The 18806-nt window shown below is 43.1% G+C and overlaps 1 protein-coding gene across 1 annotated transcript in view; it reads right to left on the minus strand.

Annotated features, from left to right (window-relative positions):
* Positions 1-2707: 2707 nt before the first annotated feature.
* LOC124270636 (U4/U6 small nuclear ribonucleoprotein Prp3-like) overlaps positions 2708-18806 on the minus strand; it is a 33893-nt gene continuing 17794 nt past the window's right edge. The window contains 11 exon segments of the mRNA XM_046705676.1: positions 2708-4112; positions 5125-5226; positions 5634-5638; positions 6973-6992; positions 7737-7740; positions 8146-8265; positions 13059-13172; positions 13807-13906; positions 14622-14634; positions 14636-14766; positions 17916-18010. Coding sequence (XP_046561632.1) covers positions 3973-4112; positions 5125-5226; positions 5634-5638; positions 6973-6992; positions 7737-7740; positions 8146-8265; positions 13059-13172; positions 13807-13906; positions 14622-14634; positions 14636-14766; positions 17916-18010 — 844 coding nt within the window. The 3' untranslated portion in view covers positions 2708-3972.

Genomic DNA, 18806 nt, shown 5'->3' on the forward strand with positions numbered 1-18806 from the left:
CTACAATACCCACACAGTTACAGTCTGTGACATCCAAGCATGGTCTTGTAAATACTCTCCTGACCAGATATTCCACCTTGTTACAATACCCACACAGTTACAGTCTGTGACATCCAAGGATGGTCTTGTAAATACTCGACTGAACAGAAACTCCACCTTCCTACAATACCCACACAGTTACAGTCTGTGACATCCAAGCATAGTCATGTAAATACTCCTGACCAGATATTCCACCTTGCTACAATACCCACACAGTTACAGTCTGTGACGTCCAAGCATGGTCTAGCAAATACACTCCTGATCAGACATTCCACCTTGCTACAATACCCACACAGTTACAGTCTGTGACATCCAAGCATGGTCTAGCAAATACTCTCCTGACCAGATATTCCACCTTGCTACAATACCCACACAGTTACAGTCTGTGACATCCAAGCATGGTCTTGTAAATACACTCCTGACCAGATATTCCACCTTGCTACAATACCCACACAGTTACAGTCTGTGACATCCAAGCATGGTTTTGTAAATACACTCCTGACCAGATATTCCACCTTGCTACAAATACCCACACAGTTACAGTCTGTGACATCCAAGCATGGTCTTGTAAATACGCTCCTGACCAGACAATCCTCCTTCCTACAATACCCACACAGTTACAGTCTGTGACATCCAAGCATATTCTTGTAAATACACTCCTGACCAGATATTCCACCTTGCTACAATACCCACACACTTACAGTCTGTGACATCCAAGCATGGTCTTGTAAATACACTCCTGGCCAGATATTCCACCTTGCTACAATACCCACACAGTTACAGTCTGTGACATCCAAGCAGGGTCTTGTAAATACACTCCTGACCAGATATTCCACCTTGCTATAATACCCACACAGTTATAGTCTGTGACATCCAAGTATGGTCTTGTAAATACACTCCTGACCAGATACTCCACCTTGCTACAATACCCACACAGTTACAGTCTGTGACATCCAAGCAGGGTCTTGTAAATACACTCCTGACCAGATATTCCATCTTGCTACAATACCCACACAGTTACAGTCTGTGACATCCAAGCATGGTCTTGTAAATACGCTCCTGACCAGATATTCCACCTTGCTACAATACCCACACAGTTACAGTCTGTGACATCCAAGCATGGTCTTGGAAATACACTCCGGACCAGATATTCCACCTTGCTACAATACCCACACAGTTACAGTCTGTGACATCCAAGCATGGTCTTGTAAATACACTCCTGACCAGACATTCCACCTTGCTACAATACCCACACAGTTACAGTCTGTGACATCCAAGAATGGTCTTGCAAATACACTCCTGACCAGATATTCCACCTTGCTACAATACCCACATAGTTACAGTCTGTGACATCCAAGCATGGTCTAGCAAATACACTCCTGACCAGATATTCCACCTTGCTACAATACCCACACAGTTACAGTCTGTGACATCCTAACATGGTCTTGTAAATACTCTCCTTACCAGATATTCCACCTTGCTACAATACCCACACAGTTACAGTCTGTGACATCCTAACATGGTCTTGTAAATACTCTCCTGACCAGATATTCCACCTTGCTACAATACCCACACAGTTACAGTCCGTGACATCCAAGCATGGTCTTGTAAATACTCGACTGACCAGATATTCCACCTTGCTACAATACCCACACAGTTACAGTCTGTAGCGGCGTCCAGCATGGTCATGTAAATACTCCTGACCGATATTCCACCTTGCTACAATACCCACTCAGTTACAGTCTGTGACATCCAAGCATGGTCTAGCAAATACTCTCCTGACCAGATATTCCACCTTGCTACAATACCAACACAGTTACAGTCTCCAGACGCCCAAGCATGGTCTTGTAAATACTCCTGACCAGATATTCCACCTTGCTACAATACCAACACAGTTACAGTCTGTGACGTCCAAGCAGGGTCTTGTAAATACTCCTGACCAGATATTCCACCTTCCTACAATACCCACGCAGTTAGTCTGTGACCTCCAAGCATGGTCTTGTATATACACTCCTGACCAGACAATCAATACTCAATACTCACACCACACACCCAGTCTGTGTACTACACAAAATGAAAGCATAACAAAACAACTAAACTTAGAAAAAACATTTATTCCATATTTACAATCTGTTATCAACCATACAGCAATCTTTAAATCGAATCTACAGATCATTCATATTTTGATGACTTAAGAAAACTGTATTTCCTGTCAATGGAGTGAGTTGGCATTTAATCTGTGTCACAAGATCCTCAAGGCCTCGAGACATGGATGATCTGATTCATGGTCAGATTGCTCAGTGTCAGAAGAATATGGGAGAAAGCTTGAAATCTTAATCCACAGAGCATTCGTAGAGTGTTACGTAACTCTATACTTTAGCACTGGTTACAAATGGCATTAGTTCTACTGACTGACTGACTGACTGAGTTTAGTTTTTCACGGCTTTTAGCAATATTCCAGCAATATCACGCGGCGGGGACACCAGAAAATGGGCTTAACACATTGTGCCCATGTGGAATCGAACCCGTGTCTTGGTAGAGTTCTAACAAAAGCTTTGTGGTTAGTGTCCCAGGTCTTTATTGTTTGCTTCTTTGGTAAATGCCAGAAGCATGGCTGTGGTTTCTTATTGATTACTGGATTCTGTTGTAACTAAGGGAGGCAACTCAGCACCGCCAACCTGTTTCATTCAAAGTGACAGTTACTTTCATAGATGCTATACAAGATTAGTGATCTCATTCCCTAGTCAGACAAATATTTTATATGGGAAAAGTATGCTTGACTTACCATTTCAAACCCACAGCCTTCTCTGTCGGAGTGAGATGGAACACCACAATCAGCATACACAGCTAATTAACCTATAGGCTGACCATTTGAGTGAGTGAGATGGGCTTTCCACCACTTCTGCAATACTCCAACAATATCACGGTGGGGGATGCCAGAAATGGTCTTCACATTGTACCCATGTGGGGAATCGAACACATGTCTTCAGCGTGATAAGAGAACACTTTAACCACTAGGCTACCAATGCGCCATTTCTGCGACCATTTGCAAGCCGGGGAATCAGGGATTTGTAATGCTTTGTTTCAGTGTGCTCTGCAATACAGGCTAAATGGCCAAATACTTTTGCAACAACGACACAGATTTTTCAGATTATTTGTAAACCTGAGGACAGATTTCCAACCCTGCAATGTCAGTAACTGATCATTCATTTTGAGTGAGTATGGTTTCACGCTGCTTTTAGCAATATTCCAGCAATATCCATAAATGGGCTTCACACACTGTACATTATGTGGGGAATCAACCACTAGGCTAACTATCGCCCCTGACCATCTGCAAGCCTTGGGAGTCTGGGATTTGTAATGCTTTGTTTCAACCCTGCAATGTCAGTAACTGATCATTCATTTTCAAATAATACCAGGTCCCCGTTACCCCTATCTACAAAACAAAGCGAGTGAGAGAGTATGGTTTTACGCTTTTTTAGCATTATTCCAGCAAAATCACTGAAGGGGACACCAGAAATGGGCTTCACACATTGTACCCATGTGGGGAATCGAACCCGGTCTTCAGCATGACAAGCAAACGTTTTAGCCACTAGGCTACCCCACCACCTCAATAAACAATTTTTATTACTAGACTTTTTTAATGTTTTCAATAGCAGATAGGGTGTTAATAATGTCAGCTTCGATATTCATTCTCACTGTTGTTTCACATGTCATCGCCATTATCACTCCATTGCATATTCTAGATATGAGAAGTGACCTCAGAGTCCATATTCTTCCCATGGCCTTCCTCCAGCTCTTCCTCTGTCCATCCAACGTCGCCATCTTCCTATGCCACAGTACTTCCCATTTAAAGCTGTCTTAACCTCCTATCATCACTCATCAACCTTGCCTTACTCAGAACATCCCAGTCGTGGTCGTGCCCACGTCTCATCATACCTCCTCTCCTGCCGCCTCTAACACAGCACCACTGAACGCAAGGTCCCAATAATGTTCTACACCACACTTCCTGAACTGTTCACGTGCAAAAGATTCTGTTGGACACAGCTTGAACTTCATTTCAGAGAAGGCCCCTCGATTTTGTCATACCCTGAAAAAAAAAAAGAACACTGAGGGAAACATTCATTTTCAATAACTGTGCCCCTTAGTGAGACTGCCCTGCTAAAGGAAACTGCTAACCCCACACTACCTACCCCTCCCACACCCACACACACACTACCCACTGACCCCTCATCCTACTGTGTGACCAAAAATTGACCCAAAGGAGGATTGTCCCTCCAAGAAAACTGCTGTCCGGCCCCCAACACTGACCCCTCACCCTACAGTGTGCATGCCTCCAGTGATGGCCTAGATGCTGAATGCCTCAGGAAAACTGACCCAAAGGAAGACTGTCTCCCCAGGAAAAACCTAATCCTTTCCCAACACTGACCCTCTCCCTACAGTGTGCGTGCCTCCAGTGATGGCCTAGATGCTAAATACCTCAGGAAAAACTGACCCAAAGGAAGACTGTCTCCCCAGGAAAACCTAATCCTTTCCCAACACCACCCCTCTCGCTACAGTGTACGTGCCTCCAGTGATGGCCTAGATGCTAAATACCTCAGGAAAACTGACCCAAAGGAAGACTGTCTCCCCCAGGAAAACCTAATCCTTTCCCAACACTGACCCCTCTCCCACAATGTGCATGCCTCCAGTGATGGCCTAGATGCTGAATACCTCAGGAAAACTGACCCAAAGGAAGACTGTCTCCCCAGGAAAACCTAATCCCTTCCCTTAACACTGACCCCTCTCTCCTACAGTGTGCGTGCCTCCAGTGATGGCCTAGATGCTAAATACCTCAGGAAAACTGACCCAAAGGAAGACTGTCTCCCAGGAAAACCTAATCCCTTCCCAACACTGACCCCTCTCCCTACAGTGTGCGTGCCTCCAGTGATGGCCTAGATGCTAAATACCTCAGGAAAACTGACCCAAAGGGAAGACTGTCCCCAATATTCCAGTAATATCATGGCAGGGGACACCAGAAATTGGCATCACACATTGTACCCATTGGGAAAATCCGCCAGGGTTTGTGGCGGACCCTCCTCCTACAGCACCCCAACCCATCCCTCAAGCTTCCACAATACGCATCTCCCCACACCAACACACACTTGTTGTACTTCTCCTCCTCCCTCCCTCCTGAGTCACTATCATCTGAAGAAGAAGAAGAAGTGTGTTATTGTATCTAGTCTAAGAGGGAATCTGTCACATGGTGAGGAGTGTAAAGAAAACAGGAGACATATGAGAGAGAGAGAGAGAGAGAGAGAGAGTGACTGAGAGAGTGGGGGAGGGAGAGGGCTGAGAGAGAGGAGGAACTGAGAGGGCAAGTTAAGGAGAGGGGAGTAGAGAGAGAGGTGGGAGAGAGGTTAAAAGGAGAAGTGAGGTGAAATGGGCTTTAACGTCGACTAAGAATATATCCCAGCTCATATGACATATATCATATGCATGCATGTGTATGTGCTGCTGCTTGTACTAGCCCAGACTTAAGCTGGTTTTATAGTGCTAGCTCACTGAGATACCATGTCACAGCTAAATATATACCCCACTCAGACACATTTTACTTGACCTAGGTCCCAACAGTCCTTGTTTTACCCCATTAATGCAGTGAACAACAAGCACCATATTTTAAGTGTCTTGGTATGATGACACTGTCTGATCGAACCCACGATCTTCTGCTCCCATCGGGTCATTTAACCACTCAATACACCACCGAGGCAGTGGTTGAGGACAGAGACAGGCGAGAAACAGAGGGGAGGGCAGGAGGGACACAGAGGGAGAGAGATAGAGGGGGGAGAGACAGACGGGAGAGGGAGGGAGGGAGAGGGGAAAGGAGAGACAGAGGACGAGAGAGACAGGAGGGAGAGAGGGGACAGGAGGAGGAGGGGGAGAGGAGTGGGGAGTGAGGGAGGGAGAGGAGGAGGAGAGACAGGAGGAGAGAGGAAGGAGGACAGAGAGGAGAGAGGAAGGAGAGGGACAGAGGGAGGAGAGAGGAAGGAGAGGGACAGAGGGGAGACAGAGGGAGGAGAGGGACAGACAGAGGGGGAAGAGAGAGAGAGGGAAGGAGAGAGACAGAGGAAGGAGAGAGATAGAGGGAGGAGACAGAAAGGAGAGAGAGGGAGGAGAGGAGAGACAGAAAGGAGAGAGGATGAGAGGAAGAGAGACAGAGGGAGGAGGAGAGACAGAGAGAAGGAGGGATAGAGGAGAGAGGGAGGAGAGAGTGAGGAGGGGAAGGAGAGACACAGAAAGGAGAGATAGGAGAGAGGAGAGGAGGAGGACAGAGGACAGGAAGGAGGAGACAGGGAGGAGAGAGAGAGAGAGGAAAAGAAGGAGAGACAGAGGGAGGAAGGACAGAGAGAGGAGGAGAGGGAGGGAGACAGAGAGGAGAGACAGGAGGGAGAGAGGAGAGAGAGAGAGAGACAGAGAGGAGAGAGAAGGAGAGGCAGAGAGAGAGACAGAGAGAGAGGAGAGAGACAGAGAGAGACAGAGAGAGAGACAGAGGAGAGAGACAGAGGAGAGAGACAGAGGCAGGAGGATGGGACAGAGAGACAGAGACTTAGAGAGAGACAGAGGGAAGGGAGAGAGACATGAAGAGAGGGAAGGAGAGAGACAGGGAAAGGAGAGAAGGAGGGAGAGAGAGAGAGGAAAAGGAGAGAGACAGAGGGAAGGAGGAGAGGAGAGGGAGAGAGATGGGGAGAGAGAGAGGGAGGAGAGAGGAAGGGAGAGAGGGAGAGAGGAAGAAGAGAGGAAGGATGGACAGAGAGAGATAGATGGAGTACCAACAGGCCAGGATGGAGAGGGGAGGCTGAGAGAACTTCAGTGGAGAGGAGATAATGGGATGGACCAACCGACATCCTTCTTCTTGGTGTGGATACCACTTGATCCTCTGCATCATCAACCTACTGAACTTTCCGCTGCTGCTTAATGAAACAAAGCCGCAGTATAGGAAGCCTCGCCATACAACAGGCCTGTACACAGTCAATGCTATTTTTAAATCCAGTGGTTGATAATATGATATGAGTAATATCCAGCAATATCATGGGGGGACACCAGAAATGACTTCACACATTGTGCCAATGTGGGGAATCAAACCTGGGTCTTCAGCATGACAAGTGAACGCTTTAACTACCAGACTATCCCACCACCCGAGTTCATAATATGACCAACAATCCCGGTGACACACAATATTAACAGTCATTCAACTCAGCCTGATAATAGACTTGACTGACTGACTGAGTTTGGTTTTACGCGAGCTTTTAGCAATATTCCAGCAACATCACGGCAGGGGGACACCAGAAATGGGCTTCACACATTGTGCCCATGTGGGGATTCGAACTTCGGTCTTCAAGCGTGACAGTCCAGCGTTTTAACCATTAGGGCTACCCCACCGCCCCAATAGACTTGTCAGTGAAAAGTCAGACATGTAAGTGCAATAAATCCACTGTCCGAATTTTCTGCCTAAATGATACCTGATTTTTCAACTAGAATGAAAATGTCATGAGAAACAGATATATAACAAGTGATATCTTTCAGACTGCCAACTAACTTTCTAATTAAAGGCTGAAAGCTAGAAGCCATTTACACTTGTCAGAGGTGTACACAAAGTATGTGATCTGACTCATAGTAGTCAGACAATCGTGGGCGACTTCGTGGTTGAGTGAGTTAGGTGGTGGACTTAGTGTGCTGGCTATTAGGAGCCTATCTCAGACTGCGTTCAAATCCTGGATTAAACTGTAGTGAGTGAGTTTAGTTTTACAGGGGACTCAACAAATGGGCTTCACACATTTTGCCTATGTGGAGAATCAAAACTCGAGTCTTTGGCAATTAAACGCTTTAACCAATAGGCCCGTCTGGATTGAACTGTACCAAAAAGCATGAACATGTGTATTTTAATAAAAAACATGTTTTCCTATTTCAAACGCAGCATACATTACATGAAGAAAGCACTGTGTAACACAAAAGTAAATATGACAGATAAGCAAGATGCAACAAAATTGAAATTGGGTTTTACGTCGTGCTTGAGAATATTTCGCTCATAAGACGAAAGATGCAACGAAAGACGGCCATGACAACTCACCTCCCTCCACCACTATCACATTGCAGTCTTTGTACATCACGACAAAACCCGTCATAAATAACTGATTGGCGTTAGCTTCGATCTTGAATTTCCGTGCAGGGTTGTTGAGATCGCGAACTCTGGAACAGGTGAAGACAAAACAACAGCATGAGACACGGGTCACTAAATGGTTGGCTGGTTAGTTGGCTGGTTGGTTGGCTGGTTGGTTGGTCGGGTTGTTCTTTAGCGTCACACCCAGCAATATTCCAGCTATATGGCAGCGGTCTGTAAATAATCGAGTCTGGACCAGACAATCCAGTGACCAGCACCATGAGTATTGATCTACACAGTTGGGATACCATGACATTTGGCAACCAAGTCAGTGAGCCTGAGCACCCGATGCCATTAGTTGCCTCTTATAAAAAGTATGGGTTGCTGAAGACCAATTCTAACCCGGATCTTCACGGTTTAAAATGACAAATGATGACTAACGGTTAAATTTTTTTGTTCTTGTGACAAAAGAAAAATGTCGGCAAGTTAGCCAGGGATTTAACTTGGATTTCAAACAAGTGTCCTTGCACGAAAATTGGGAGTAATTTATTATTAAGGCTGGATGCACCAGCGTGTGGTGGTGTGTGGTCCTGGTCATAGAGCTCAGGTCACGAATCAGTTGAAGTTTAGCAACGATGGGCGCAGAGAGTCCTTGGATGGTCGACCGTGTTTGGCAGTTTCTAGGAATCAGTCAAGCCCCACAACGAAGCATACGTCATACTTGCAGTCTCACCTTAGGCAAGTGAGTTTGTTCAAAATTGCCTCTGTTGACACAGCAGAAAATTGGTACCCAGAGTGTCACTATAATCTTCTAGCGCCTGACAGGCAGCTTGGGTTATCCGGGGTAATAATGTAGTTTGATTGTTAGTGCTATGAGCATACCTGGTGTGGAGTTTAGCGCTTTATAAATGGACACATTAAACTGGGGGAATTTCAGGGCCAGGAGCATGGGTTGAACCGAGTGACTGAGTGAGTTGGGTTTTACGCCACTTTGAGTATCACTGCAATATCACTGCAGGGAACACCAGAAATGGGCTTCACACATTGTATCCTTGTGGGGAATCAAACCCAGGTATTCCTCATGACAAGCGAACACTTTAACCACAAGGCCACCCAACCGTCCCAGTTACGCGGACCTTTTCTGTCAAGAACATATGGAGATTTATTTTAACATGAGCTGGAAGAGAAGTCATTAGAGCTGGAGTGATTGTTCAAATAATCACTCAGTCTTGCTTGTGTCAAAACTTGTGGGAGACTAATCAATAGAGGTGTGACGATACAGACATTTCACAATACAATACGTATCGCGATATCATGGAACAATACGATTCGATACGATGCACATCACGATATGCAATCTGTAGTTATTTTCTTTAAAAAGTGTATTTTGATAACAAGAAACAGTGTAAATTTTGACATAACTGTCAATTTCGGGTGAAAATTTACAATTTTAAGGTCAACAATACATATCACGATATGTAAAAAAGTATCGATATATTTATGGTCAGAAAAAGTATCACGATTATCGATACTACGATATATCCTCACAGCTCTACTAATCCATATTCATAGAAAATGACATCAACAATCGATGTTGTTTCCTGACTCGTAAAGCTGGAGTGTAGGCAACAATCGATGTTGTTTCCTGACTCGTAAAGCTGGTGTATAGGCAACAATCGATGTTGTTTCCTGACTCGTAAAGCTGGAGTGTAGGCAACAATCGATGTTGTTTCCTGACTCGTAAAGCTGGAGTGTAGGCAACAATCGATGTTGTTTCCTGACTCGTAAAGCTGGAGTGTAGGCAACAATCGATGTTGTTTCCTGACTCGTAAAGCTGGAGTGTAGGCAACAATCGATGTTGTTTCCTGACTCGTAAAGCTGGAGTGTAGCAACAATCGATGCTGTTTCCTGACTCGTAAAGCTGGAGTGTAGGCAACAATCGATGTTGTTTCTTGACTTGTAAAGCTGGAGGTAAGCAACAATCGATGTTGTTTCCTGACTCGTAAAGCTGGAGTGTAGGCAACAATCGATGTTGTTTCTTGACTTGTAAAGCTGGAGTGTAAGCAACAATCGATGTTGTTTCCTGACTTCGTAAAGCTGGAGTGTAGGCAACAATCGATGTTGTTTCTGACTTGTAAAGCTGGAGTGTAAGCAACAATCGATGTTGTTTCCTGACTCGTAAAGCTGGAGTGTAGGCAACAATCGATGTTGTTTCTTGACTTGTAAAGCTGGAGTGTAAGCAAACAATCGATGTTGTTTCCTGACTCGTAAAGCTGGAGTGTAGGCAACAATTGATGTTGTTTCCTGACTCGTAAAGCTGGAGTGTAGGCAACAATCGATGTTGTTTCCTGACTTCGTAAAGCTGGAGTGTAGGCAACAATCGATGTTGTTTCTTGACTTGTAAAGCTGGAGTGTAGGCAACAATCGATGTTGTTTCTGACTCGTAAAGTTGGAGTGTAGGGCAACAATCGATGTTGTTTCCTGACTCGTAAAGCTGGAGTGTAGGCAACAATCGATGTTGTTTCCTGACTCGTAAAGCTGGAGTGTAGGCAACAATCGATGTTGTTTCCTGACTCGTAAAGCTGGAGTGTAGGCAACAATCGATGTTGTTTCCTGACTCGTAAAAGCTGGAGTGTAGGCAACAATCGATGTTGTTTCCTGACTCGTAAAGCTGAGTGTAGGCAACAATCGATGTTGTTTCCTGACTCGTAGCTGGAGTGTAGGCAACAATCGATGTTGTTTCCCTGACTCGTAAAGTTGGAGTGTAGGCAACAATCGATGTTGTTTCCTGACTCGTGAAGCTTGAGTGTAGGCAACAATCGATGTTGTTTCCTGACTCGTAAAGCTGGAGTGTAAGCAACAATGTCGATGTTGTTTCTTGACTCGTAAAGTTGGAGTGTAGGCAACAATCGATGTTGTTTCCTGACTCGTAAAGCTGGAGTGTAGGCAACAATCGATGTTGTTTCTTGACTCGTAAAGCTGGAGTGTAAGCAACAATCGATGTTGTTTCCTGACTTCGTAAAGCTGGAGTGTAGGCAACAATCGATGTTGTTTCCTGACTCGTGAAAAGCTGGAGTGTAAGCAACAATCGATGTTGTTTCTTGACTTCGTAAAGCTGGAGTGTAGGCAACAATCGATGTTGTTTCTTGACTCGTAAAGCTGGAGTGTAGGCAACAATCGATGTTGTTTCTTGACTTGTAAAGCTGGAGGTAGGCAACAATCGATGTTGTTTCCTGACTCGTAAAGCTGGAGTGTAGGCAACAATCGATGTTGTTTCTTGACTTGTAAAGCTGGAGTGTAGGCAAACAATCGATGTTGTTTCTTCTTGACTCGTAAAGTTGAGTGTAGGCAACAATCGATGTTGTTTCTGACTCGTAAAGCTGGAGTGTAGGCAACAATCGATGTTGTTTCTTGACTTGTAAAGCTGGAGTGTAGGCAACAATCGATGTTGTTTCCTGACTCGTAAAGCTGGAGTGTAGGCAACAATCGATGTTGTTTCCTGACTCGTAAAGCTGGAGTGTAGGCAACAATCGATGTTGTTTCCTGACTCGTAAAGCTGGAGGGTAGGCAACAATCGATGTTGTTTCCTGACTCGTAAAGCTGGAGGGTAGGCAACATTCTCACATGCTGGCCTCCTGGAAGTATCCTCAATCGTCTGGCCTGTTTTGTTTACACAATGTTCAATAGCGTCCTGTTTTTGCCACATGAGTTTTGTGGAGGGATTTAAATTTACAATTGATTACTGGTTAATCACTGAGCTCTGTTTATTAATATTGTGATTGATAACCAACACTACAAGCACCTCCATAGAGGTTTAGATAAGCTCTTTACAATCTGGGTTTTTTACCCATGGTGTCAGTCTTAAATGGGTACTACCCACCCTATTTTTAAATCTGGGTATTTTTCTCTGTCAGTAATTTTAAAAACGTTACAAAAGGTAACTTTAGACAATTATGTGTACTCCAAACATTAACATGGTCATTGTCTAAAAGAAATAAAACAATAATGAAGTTTTAAGTTACAGTCATCCCTCGCCACAACGTGGGTCTTGGGGTCCATGGATGACCCCCCGCGTTATAGTAACGATTACATAACGCGGAACAAAGGCCAAGTAAAATCATATTTTCCATGGACATAACAAAACTGCTATTTCGGGTATTGTGCCCAGTCAAAACTATATCGTATTGTTGGAGGTGAAAAAACCCAAAAACTTTGCAAATGAAAATAGATGTATGTACATGAAACTTGCAATCAAACACCACAAGACATGATAATTCAATTGTTGTTCCTGTCATGCTACCTGTTATTCAACTATGCCGGAAATAGCTATCAGCTGTGCACAGATCGATGTTTTGGGCCAATGTACCGGTGATTCAGTTAAAAACGATCCAAAAATATAACATCAAAGAATTTCTTTTCCATTATCAGAATAATTTATATGTCAAGCATTTATACTAACATAGATATTCTATCGTATAAGTATAATGCAATGTTTTCTACGAACATATTTAACATAATAATTAGCATTGCTAAGCACTTTGGGTTACCTGGCTGGATACATTTTACGTAGGAGACAGTTTGACAAGTCACCGCTGACTTCCCGCGGTACGTGCCACAAAATGTTGGCAATTATTTGACTTGTACAGTGGCATGATAATCTACCCGATCCACTCGTAACATCTGACAGTTAGTTACTTTCTGGAACAAATTTGTTTTTTACAGGTAAGTCTGGGTACGCATGTCAACAACTAACCAAAATGTTTCTGCAATTTCCTTTGCGTATTTGAGAAGCTAACGATATATTTCAGTGCGTATTTTGGAAATTTCAATGCATATTTTATGCAGATATGAAGCTTATCTAGACTTCTGCCTCGATACTGACCTATACACAGCTACGCTCACACCCAGTGTTGTATCTTCTTTGATTTTCTTGATTTTCTTGTCCCGTCTCTGTTCCGTCGTCAACTTCCGAGCTGCATTTGCCTCCTCGTGAGCTCTGAAATAAACACCAGTCGAACACTGTAATATTTACACTTTACTGCTTTCTTTAATGGAAACACATTTAAAGAATAGAATTTAGAGAATTTATTTTCTTATCATCATCTTTTGTAATACAACTTAGTTGTCAAGTGAGTACTATTGCACTCAGCAATATTCAAGCTATATGGCAAAATCAGGACTAACTTGAACCAAACAAGGGAGGTAACTCTGCAGGTACAGACTGGCCTGGCTTTTAAAATAACTATTGTCACCCTCTGCCACTTAATCCATCAATTCATTGTCCAGACACTTGTCTTTTCATTTGAATTTTTTTCAGCCTTCCACTGGCCGACTTTAGACTGTCATTCATCAGTTATACCACAGTGTGTCCCAATCTTGGAAGAAATGCAACAAGAAAAATGGCAAGAAGAAAAGTGGCAAGACTCTTGGAGTGCCCAAGGGAGGTAACTCTACACAACAAACAGCTGCCCATGGGCGCATATAGGCCTCTTACTGGCCCATGTCGCCCTAAAACTATAAAACTAACCAACCAACCAGCTGCCCAGAACCAAATACATTGGGAGCCATTCTAAAGGGGCCTGATTACTGAAGTCTGATTTGGCTGTTGACCATGACCTGAGTTGACCTACTTCTGCCTCTTGGCCATCTGTGCCCTGACGTGTGCCTCTATCTTGGTGGGGTCCTGCACAGCCTCCGTACCCAACACTCGCATCAGGTTGGCCATTCGCACTGAAACAGAACGAGCACATCCGAACTGTCTTCATCATCTCTCACAAGGTCATGTATCACAGCATCCTTAAAACTTCCTCAATATTAGAAAACAGTTTCAGGAACAATGAAAGTCTATATGAGCGTGAAAACACAATGTCTTTTAGAAAGTGTTGAAATGTTATATTTAGGATAACACTTTATCAGTAAAGTAGAGATTCTAGAACTTCATTTGGGTTGAGTCCTGACTCTGAGATGTGGGTTTCATTCCCAGGTGGGACTAATCCAGATCAGACAAAAGTACTAGAATCTGTACCTCACTACGACAGTGTAATCCCAAATACAACATCTATATGTGGGTGGGATGGGCCGAGGGATAGGGTGGGATGGACCGAGGGGTAGTTTGGGATGGTCTGAGGGGTAGGGTGAGATGGACTGAGGGGTAGGGTGGGATGGACTGGGGTGGAGTGAGGGGTTGGATGGGGGTGGACTGAGAGGTAGGGTGGGATGGACTGAGGGGTGGGGTGGACTGAGGGGTGGGATGGAAAATATTTGCATGTGACGGATAGTCATGTCTTGTCACTGAGCATAATTCTAAGTGATAAAAGCGCCATGAAGTAATAACTAATATAAAAACTCAAACCACATAATGACATCATTAAGCCAGCCAGCCAAATTACAGGATGAGTGACTGGCCAATCACACGGCTGTATTCTTAGGAAGTATTGACAATCACCTTTAGGTTCGGGGTGGTGGCTGGAGCCCGAGACGGATCTTCTCCTGGAGCTCCTTCTCCGCCTCCTGCCTGTTCTGCCTCCTCAGCTTCTTCCTCTCCTTCTTGGTCAGGTACACTGGGATGCTGATCTCCTTCGTGGGCTCAGCTGAAACAGCAGTACAGTGTCAACAGAGGTATACCAGGGGGAGGTGTCAACACAGGGAGGAGTCAAGAGATGCAGAGAGGGGGAGGAGTCAACCGATGCATATTATGGTGAGGCGAGGTGAGGTGAGGTGAAATTGGGTTTAACGTCGTGCTTGACAATATTTCGCTCATATGACGACGTGCATGCGTGTGTATGTGTATGTGCGGCTGCTTGTACTAGCCCAGACTGAAGCTGGTTTTATAGTTCTAGCCCACTGAGATACCATGCCGCAGTGAAGCATGAATACCCCACTCAGACACATTATACTGACTCCGAGCCGACCAGTCCTTGTTGTACCCATTAATGCCGAGCGCCAGACAGGGACCACAACTACCATCTTTTACCGTCTTTTGGTATGACGCGGTCGGGGATCGAACCTGCGACCTTCCCCTCTCTGGGTGGCCGCTCTAACCACTACACCACAAAGGCATAGTAGGGGGAGATGTCAAGAGATGCATACCGCGAATTCCTGTAAATTTAGCCCATGTTTAGAGTGATGTCCCTTTCCAAACGCAGAGACTTTGACTCTGAATAGTGACACTGTCATAGATATCAGTCAGACACTCCTGTCATATTAGTTTGAAGTTCATGTATTGCTTTAATTAGACTGTCAACTTTATCATTCACGTTCACATTTACACACTCAAGTAAATATTTTTAGTGCTGGAGCGATTAATCATAGGATCAGTTAATCGTTCGATCTAAGTCAAAATAAACGATTGTCGATTACAAATAAACTGCAGATCGATAATCGAAAATAATCATTTTTTTTATGCACATACATTACAAAATGTATTCTACCATGTCATGTTTTCTTATACTGAACACTCTGGTTGTCATTGCTTGTTTACCTCTTAAACGGAAGCTGTGTACTACACAAGTGCGCATGCCTCCCCTGTCAGCCAATGGCAATGGTAGATATATTTAAATTGGGGTGTCCTATTTTGTCATGGAAATACTACGAGTTGTAAAGTGGTTTATAGAAATGATTTAATATTTATGAGCAAACTGTGAAAAACTCATTCGTCCAATCACGCAACCAAATGTCACAAGACGACCCAGGTATTACAGGTTAGCTATTTTGTAATTGGCTGAAAGAGGGAATTCCACTTTCGATATAGTGGTAAATTATAATACTTCCCAGAATAAATTTTGTGTTTCAACCTTAAGGAAATGTCATTGTTCACCCTTCAACATAAACAAGAAGTTTTTTTTAAAAATGGCATGCCATGAAAATAAATCTACCAGCGAGGTCACATGACTCATAGCGTAATCTTGTAAGGTGGGATGTCAACTAAGCAGACGAAACATTAATGGCATTATTGGAGTAAAGATTTAGGATTTTTGTGCATTTGATTATGAGGTAGATATTGCATTAAGTTGAGTTGAGTTGAGTTGAGCTTTACGTCACATCGGCATTTTTCCAGCCATATAGTGACGAGAACAAGTTTGTATTAGTAAATATTGTAAGTACATACTCGGAATGAGTTTTATTTCAATGACATTTATTGATTACATTGTCATTCAAAAGCAGAAAAAGTCATAGCATCAAATTTAAAGGCAGGCGGTTTGTTACATTTCATAGTTACAATTTATGGTTGTTACATTTCACAGTTACAATTTATGATACAGATCAACTTCCCTCAGGTAGTTCAGTATCAGATGGACGCTCAGACGCGTGAGAACAGATCTTTTAGGTTTGTTGCTTCATAATGTGAGTCCCTTGCAGGCGATAAGTCCACGCATTCAAGCAGAATATGCTTGACGGTGAACACCTCATCGCAAGAGACACACATGGGGGGTCCATCCCCATCCGTTTTCAGCAGATAGTCATGTGTAAATCGACTGTGGCCAAGGATCCCCGAGTTAAAATTAATCTCTTGTGGGTTTTTTATACTGTTGCCTACGCATGGAAACTGATTCGTAGCATATTTATGTCAGAACGATAGCGGGGATTTTCTCGCATTTTCACGCTATAAACGGGAATTGTAGTGGCCGAACAAAAACATATAACGATCTGAAATGTAAGACGATAGGCAACTAGATGATCCAAAGACGCTGCACATGTAAGTAACTTGCTAGCGCTAACAATTGACACGTGCTGACAACATCCCAGAAGTTAGTTCGCTAACATAGGTATTTGACTATGAAATGACCGTCCAAACGATTATAATCGATCAATTATTGATCTGACAAAATGTAACCATAACAGGCTCTAAACGTTTTCATAACTTTCAATTTTGAATGTCTAGACCAGTTTCCTGATTAAAGGGTTTTTATAAATCCTGATTCTTTTCATTTTATCAAAATATTGTGCCTTTTCGAATTTAAGCCCTGGGCTTAAATATGGTTAAAATATTACATCACTAGAACAGTGATTTTCCATATTTAAGCCCGGGTCAACAGATGCATAGTAGATGGAGACGGGGAAGAGTCGACACATGCCTTTAAATCTAGCCTTCCTAACAAAAACAAACTGCACAATGCATCTGAAATAAGACAGAGTCGCTGTTGTGGGTCAATCTAGTGAGTTTGATTACCATTCTAAATATCAAGGTCATTAGATAAACCAACTTTTCATTCAATCACAGATTGAAAACTCCTTTACCAGCACATGAGGATTGGGTCAAAGACATTTACAGACTAAATGACATTGCCGTAAAACTCTTCCTGCAAAACACACATCTTTCCCAGCACACAATGTTTTTTTTGTCCGTTTGGCTCAAAAGTGGACCGATGAATTGCAATCTAACTCAAAAACTAATAAACATATAATACTCCATGAAACGCTGATCATAATCAAAACATCAGACCAACTCTGTGAGGTTTTTGCAGAATTTTTGTCCTAAAAATAATAAAGTTGTTTAACAAACTATCATTAAAGAGACAGCCAGGTGTTCGAGAACGGATGGAGACTTTATTATTTTTAGGACAAAAATTCTGCAAAAACCTCACAGAGTTGGTCTGATGTTTTGATTATGATCAGTGTTTCATTGAGTATGTTAGATTTATTAGTTTTCGAGTTAGATTGCAAATCATCGGTCCGCTTTTGAGCCAAACAGACTGTACATTCCCTACTGAGCCTTGCTCTACAAGGGGAGGTAACTCACCCGGCGGCCTGAGTTGAGCTGGATGTTCAACCAGCGTGGTGATACCCTGTAGCATGGCCCGTCTGGACGGTTTCTCATTCGGCACCTCCTCATATCTGACAACACAATCATTACAGAATGTGAAGGACTTACAACCTGATCCTGATAGCACTAAGGGACACTACTCTGTACATAGCAGCACTCTACCATACATCACTAGGTACCTCCTTTTCATATGTTGGTTGAGATTAGTTCAGCTGACTTTTATGTCTCATCAGCATTATTTCAGGCATATAGCGATGAGACTATATGTATACATTTTAAGTACAGAGTCTATATGAGATTCTTAAAATACATATTTATTCATGACATTATTATCCACAATGAGAAAATGTCATAGCGTAGAATTTAAAAACAAGCAATGTATCCCAAACATTACACAGTTACAATCTATACTGCCCATCAAAAGCTTAGATTCACTTGTATAAATGTAGCCACTGACTTAAGTCAACTCTTCTAAACTAGATTTTGCAAAATTTTCCATACTGTGTAAAGGTACTATTTACACATGAACTGATGTATTGTAAAACAAATTTGTAACGTTAAAAAGATTATTGTCATCGGTTAAAAAATGATGAAACTGGATGAAAATTGGCGAATTTTTAACAAAATTTTACACAACACAGCTGTTCACATGCACGATATTTGCACATGCTCTTTAGCAATTTAATGCATGATCTTCATTCAATTCATCTGCATAAAGTTTGCAGTTGGTTCCCCAAAGTTAGTGGAGAAATTAATCTTCAATGTAACTATTGTAACCACACATATATGCATAACATATAGTGAGTGCTTAAAGTGAGTCTAAACTTTTGCCCCCTCCGTGGTGTAGTGGTTAGAGCGTCCGCCCGG

Source organism: Haliotis rubra, unplaced genomic scaffold (genome assembly GCF_003918875.1).
Source record: "Haliotis rubra isolate DU_JTF1 unplaced genomic scaffold, ASM391887v1 Scf1530, whole genome shotgun sequence".
Classification (NCBI taxonomy): Eukaryota; Metazoa; Mollusca; class Gastropoda; order Lepetellida; family Haliotidae; genus Haliotis; species Haliotis rubra.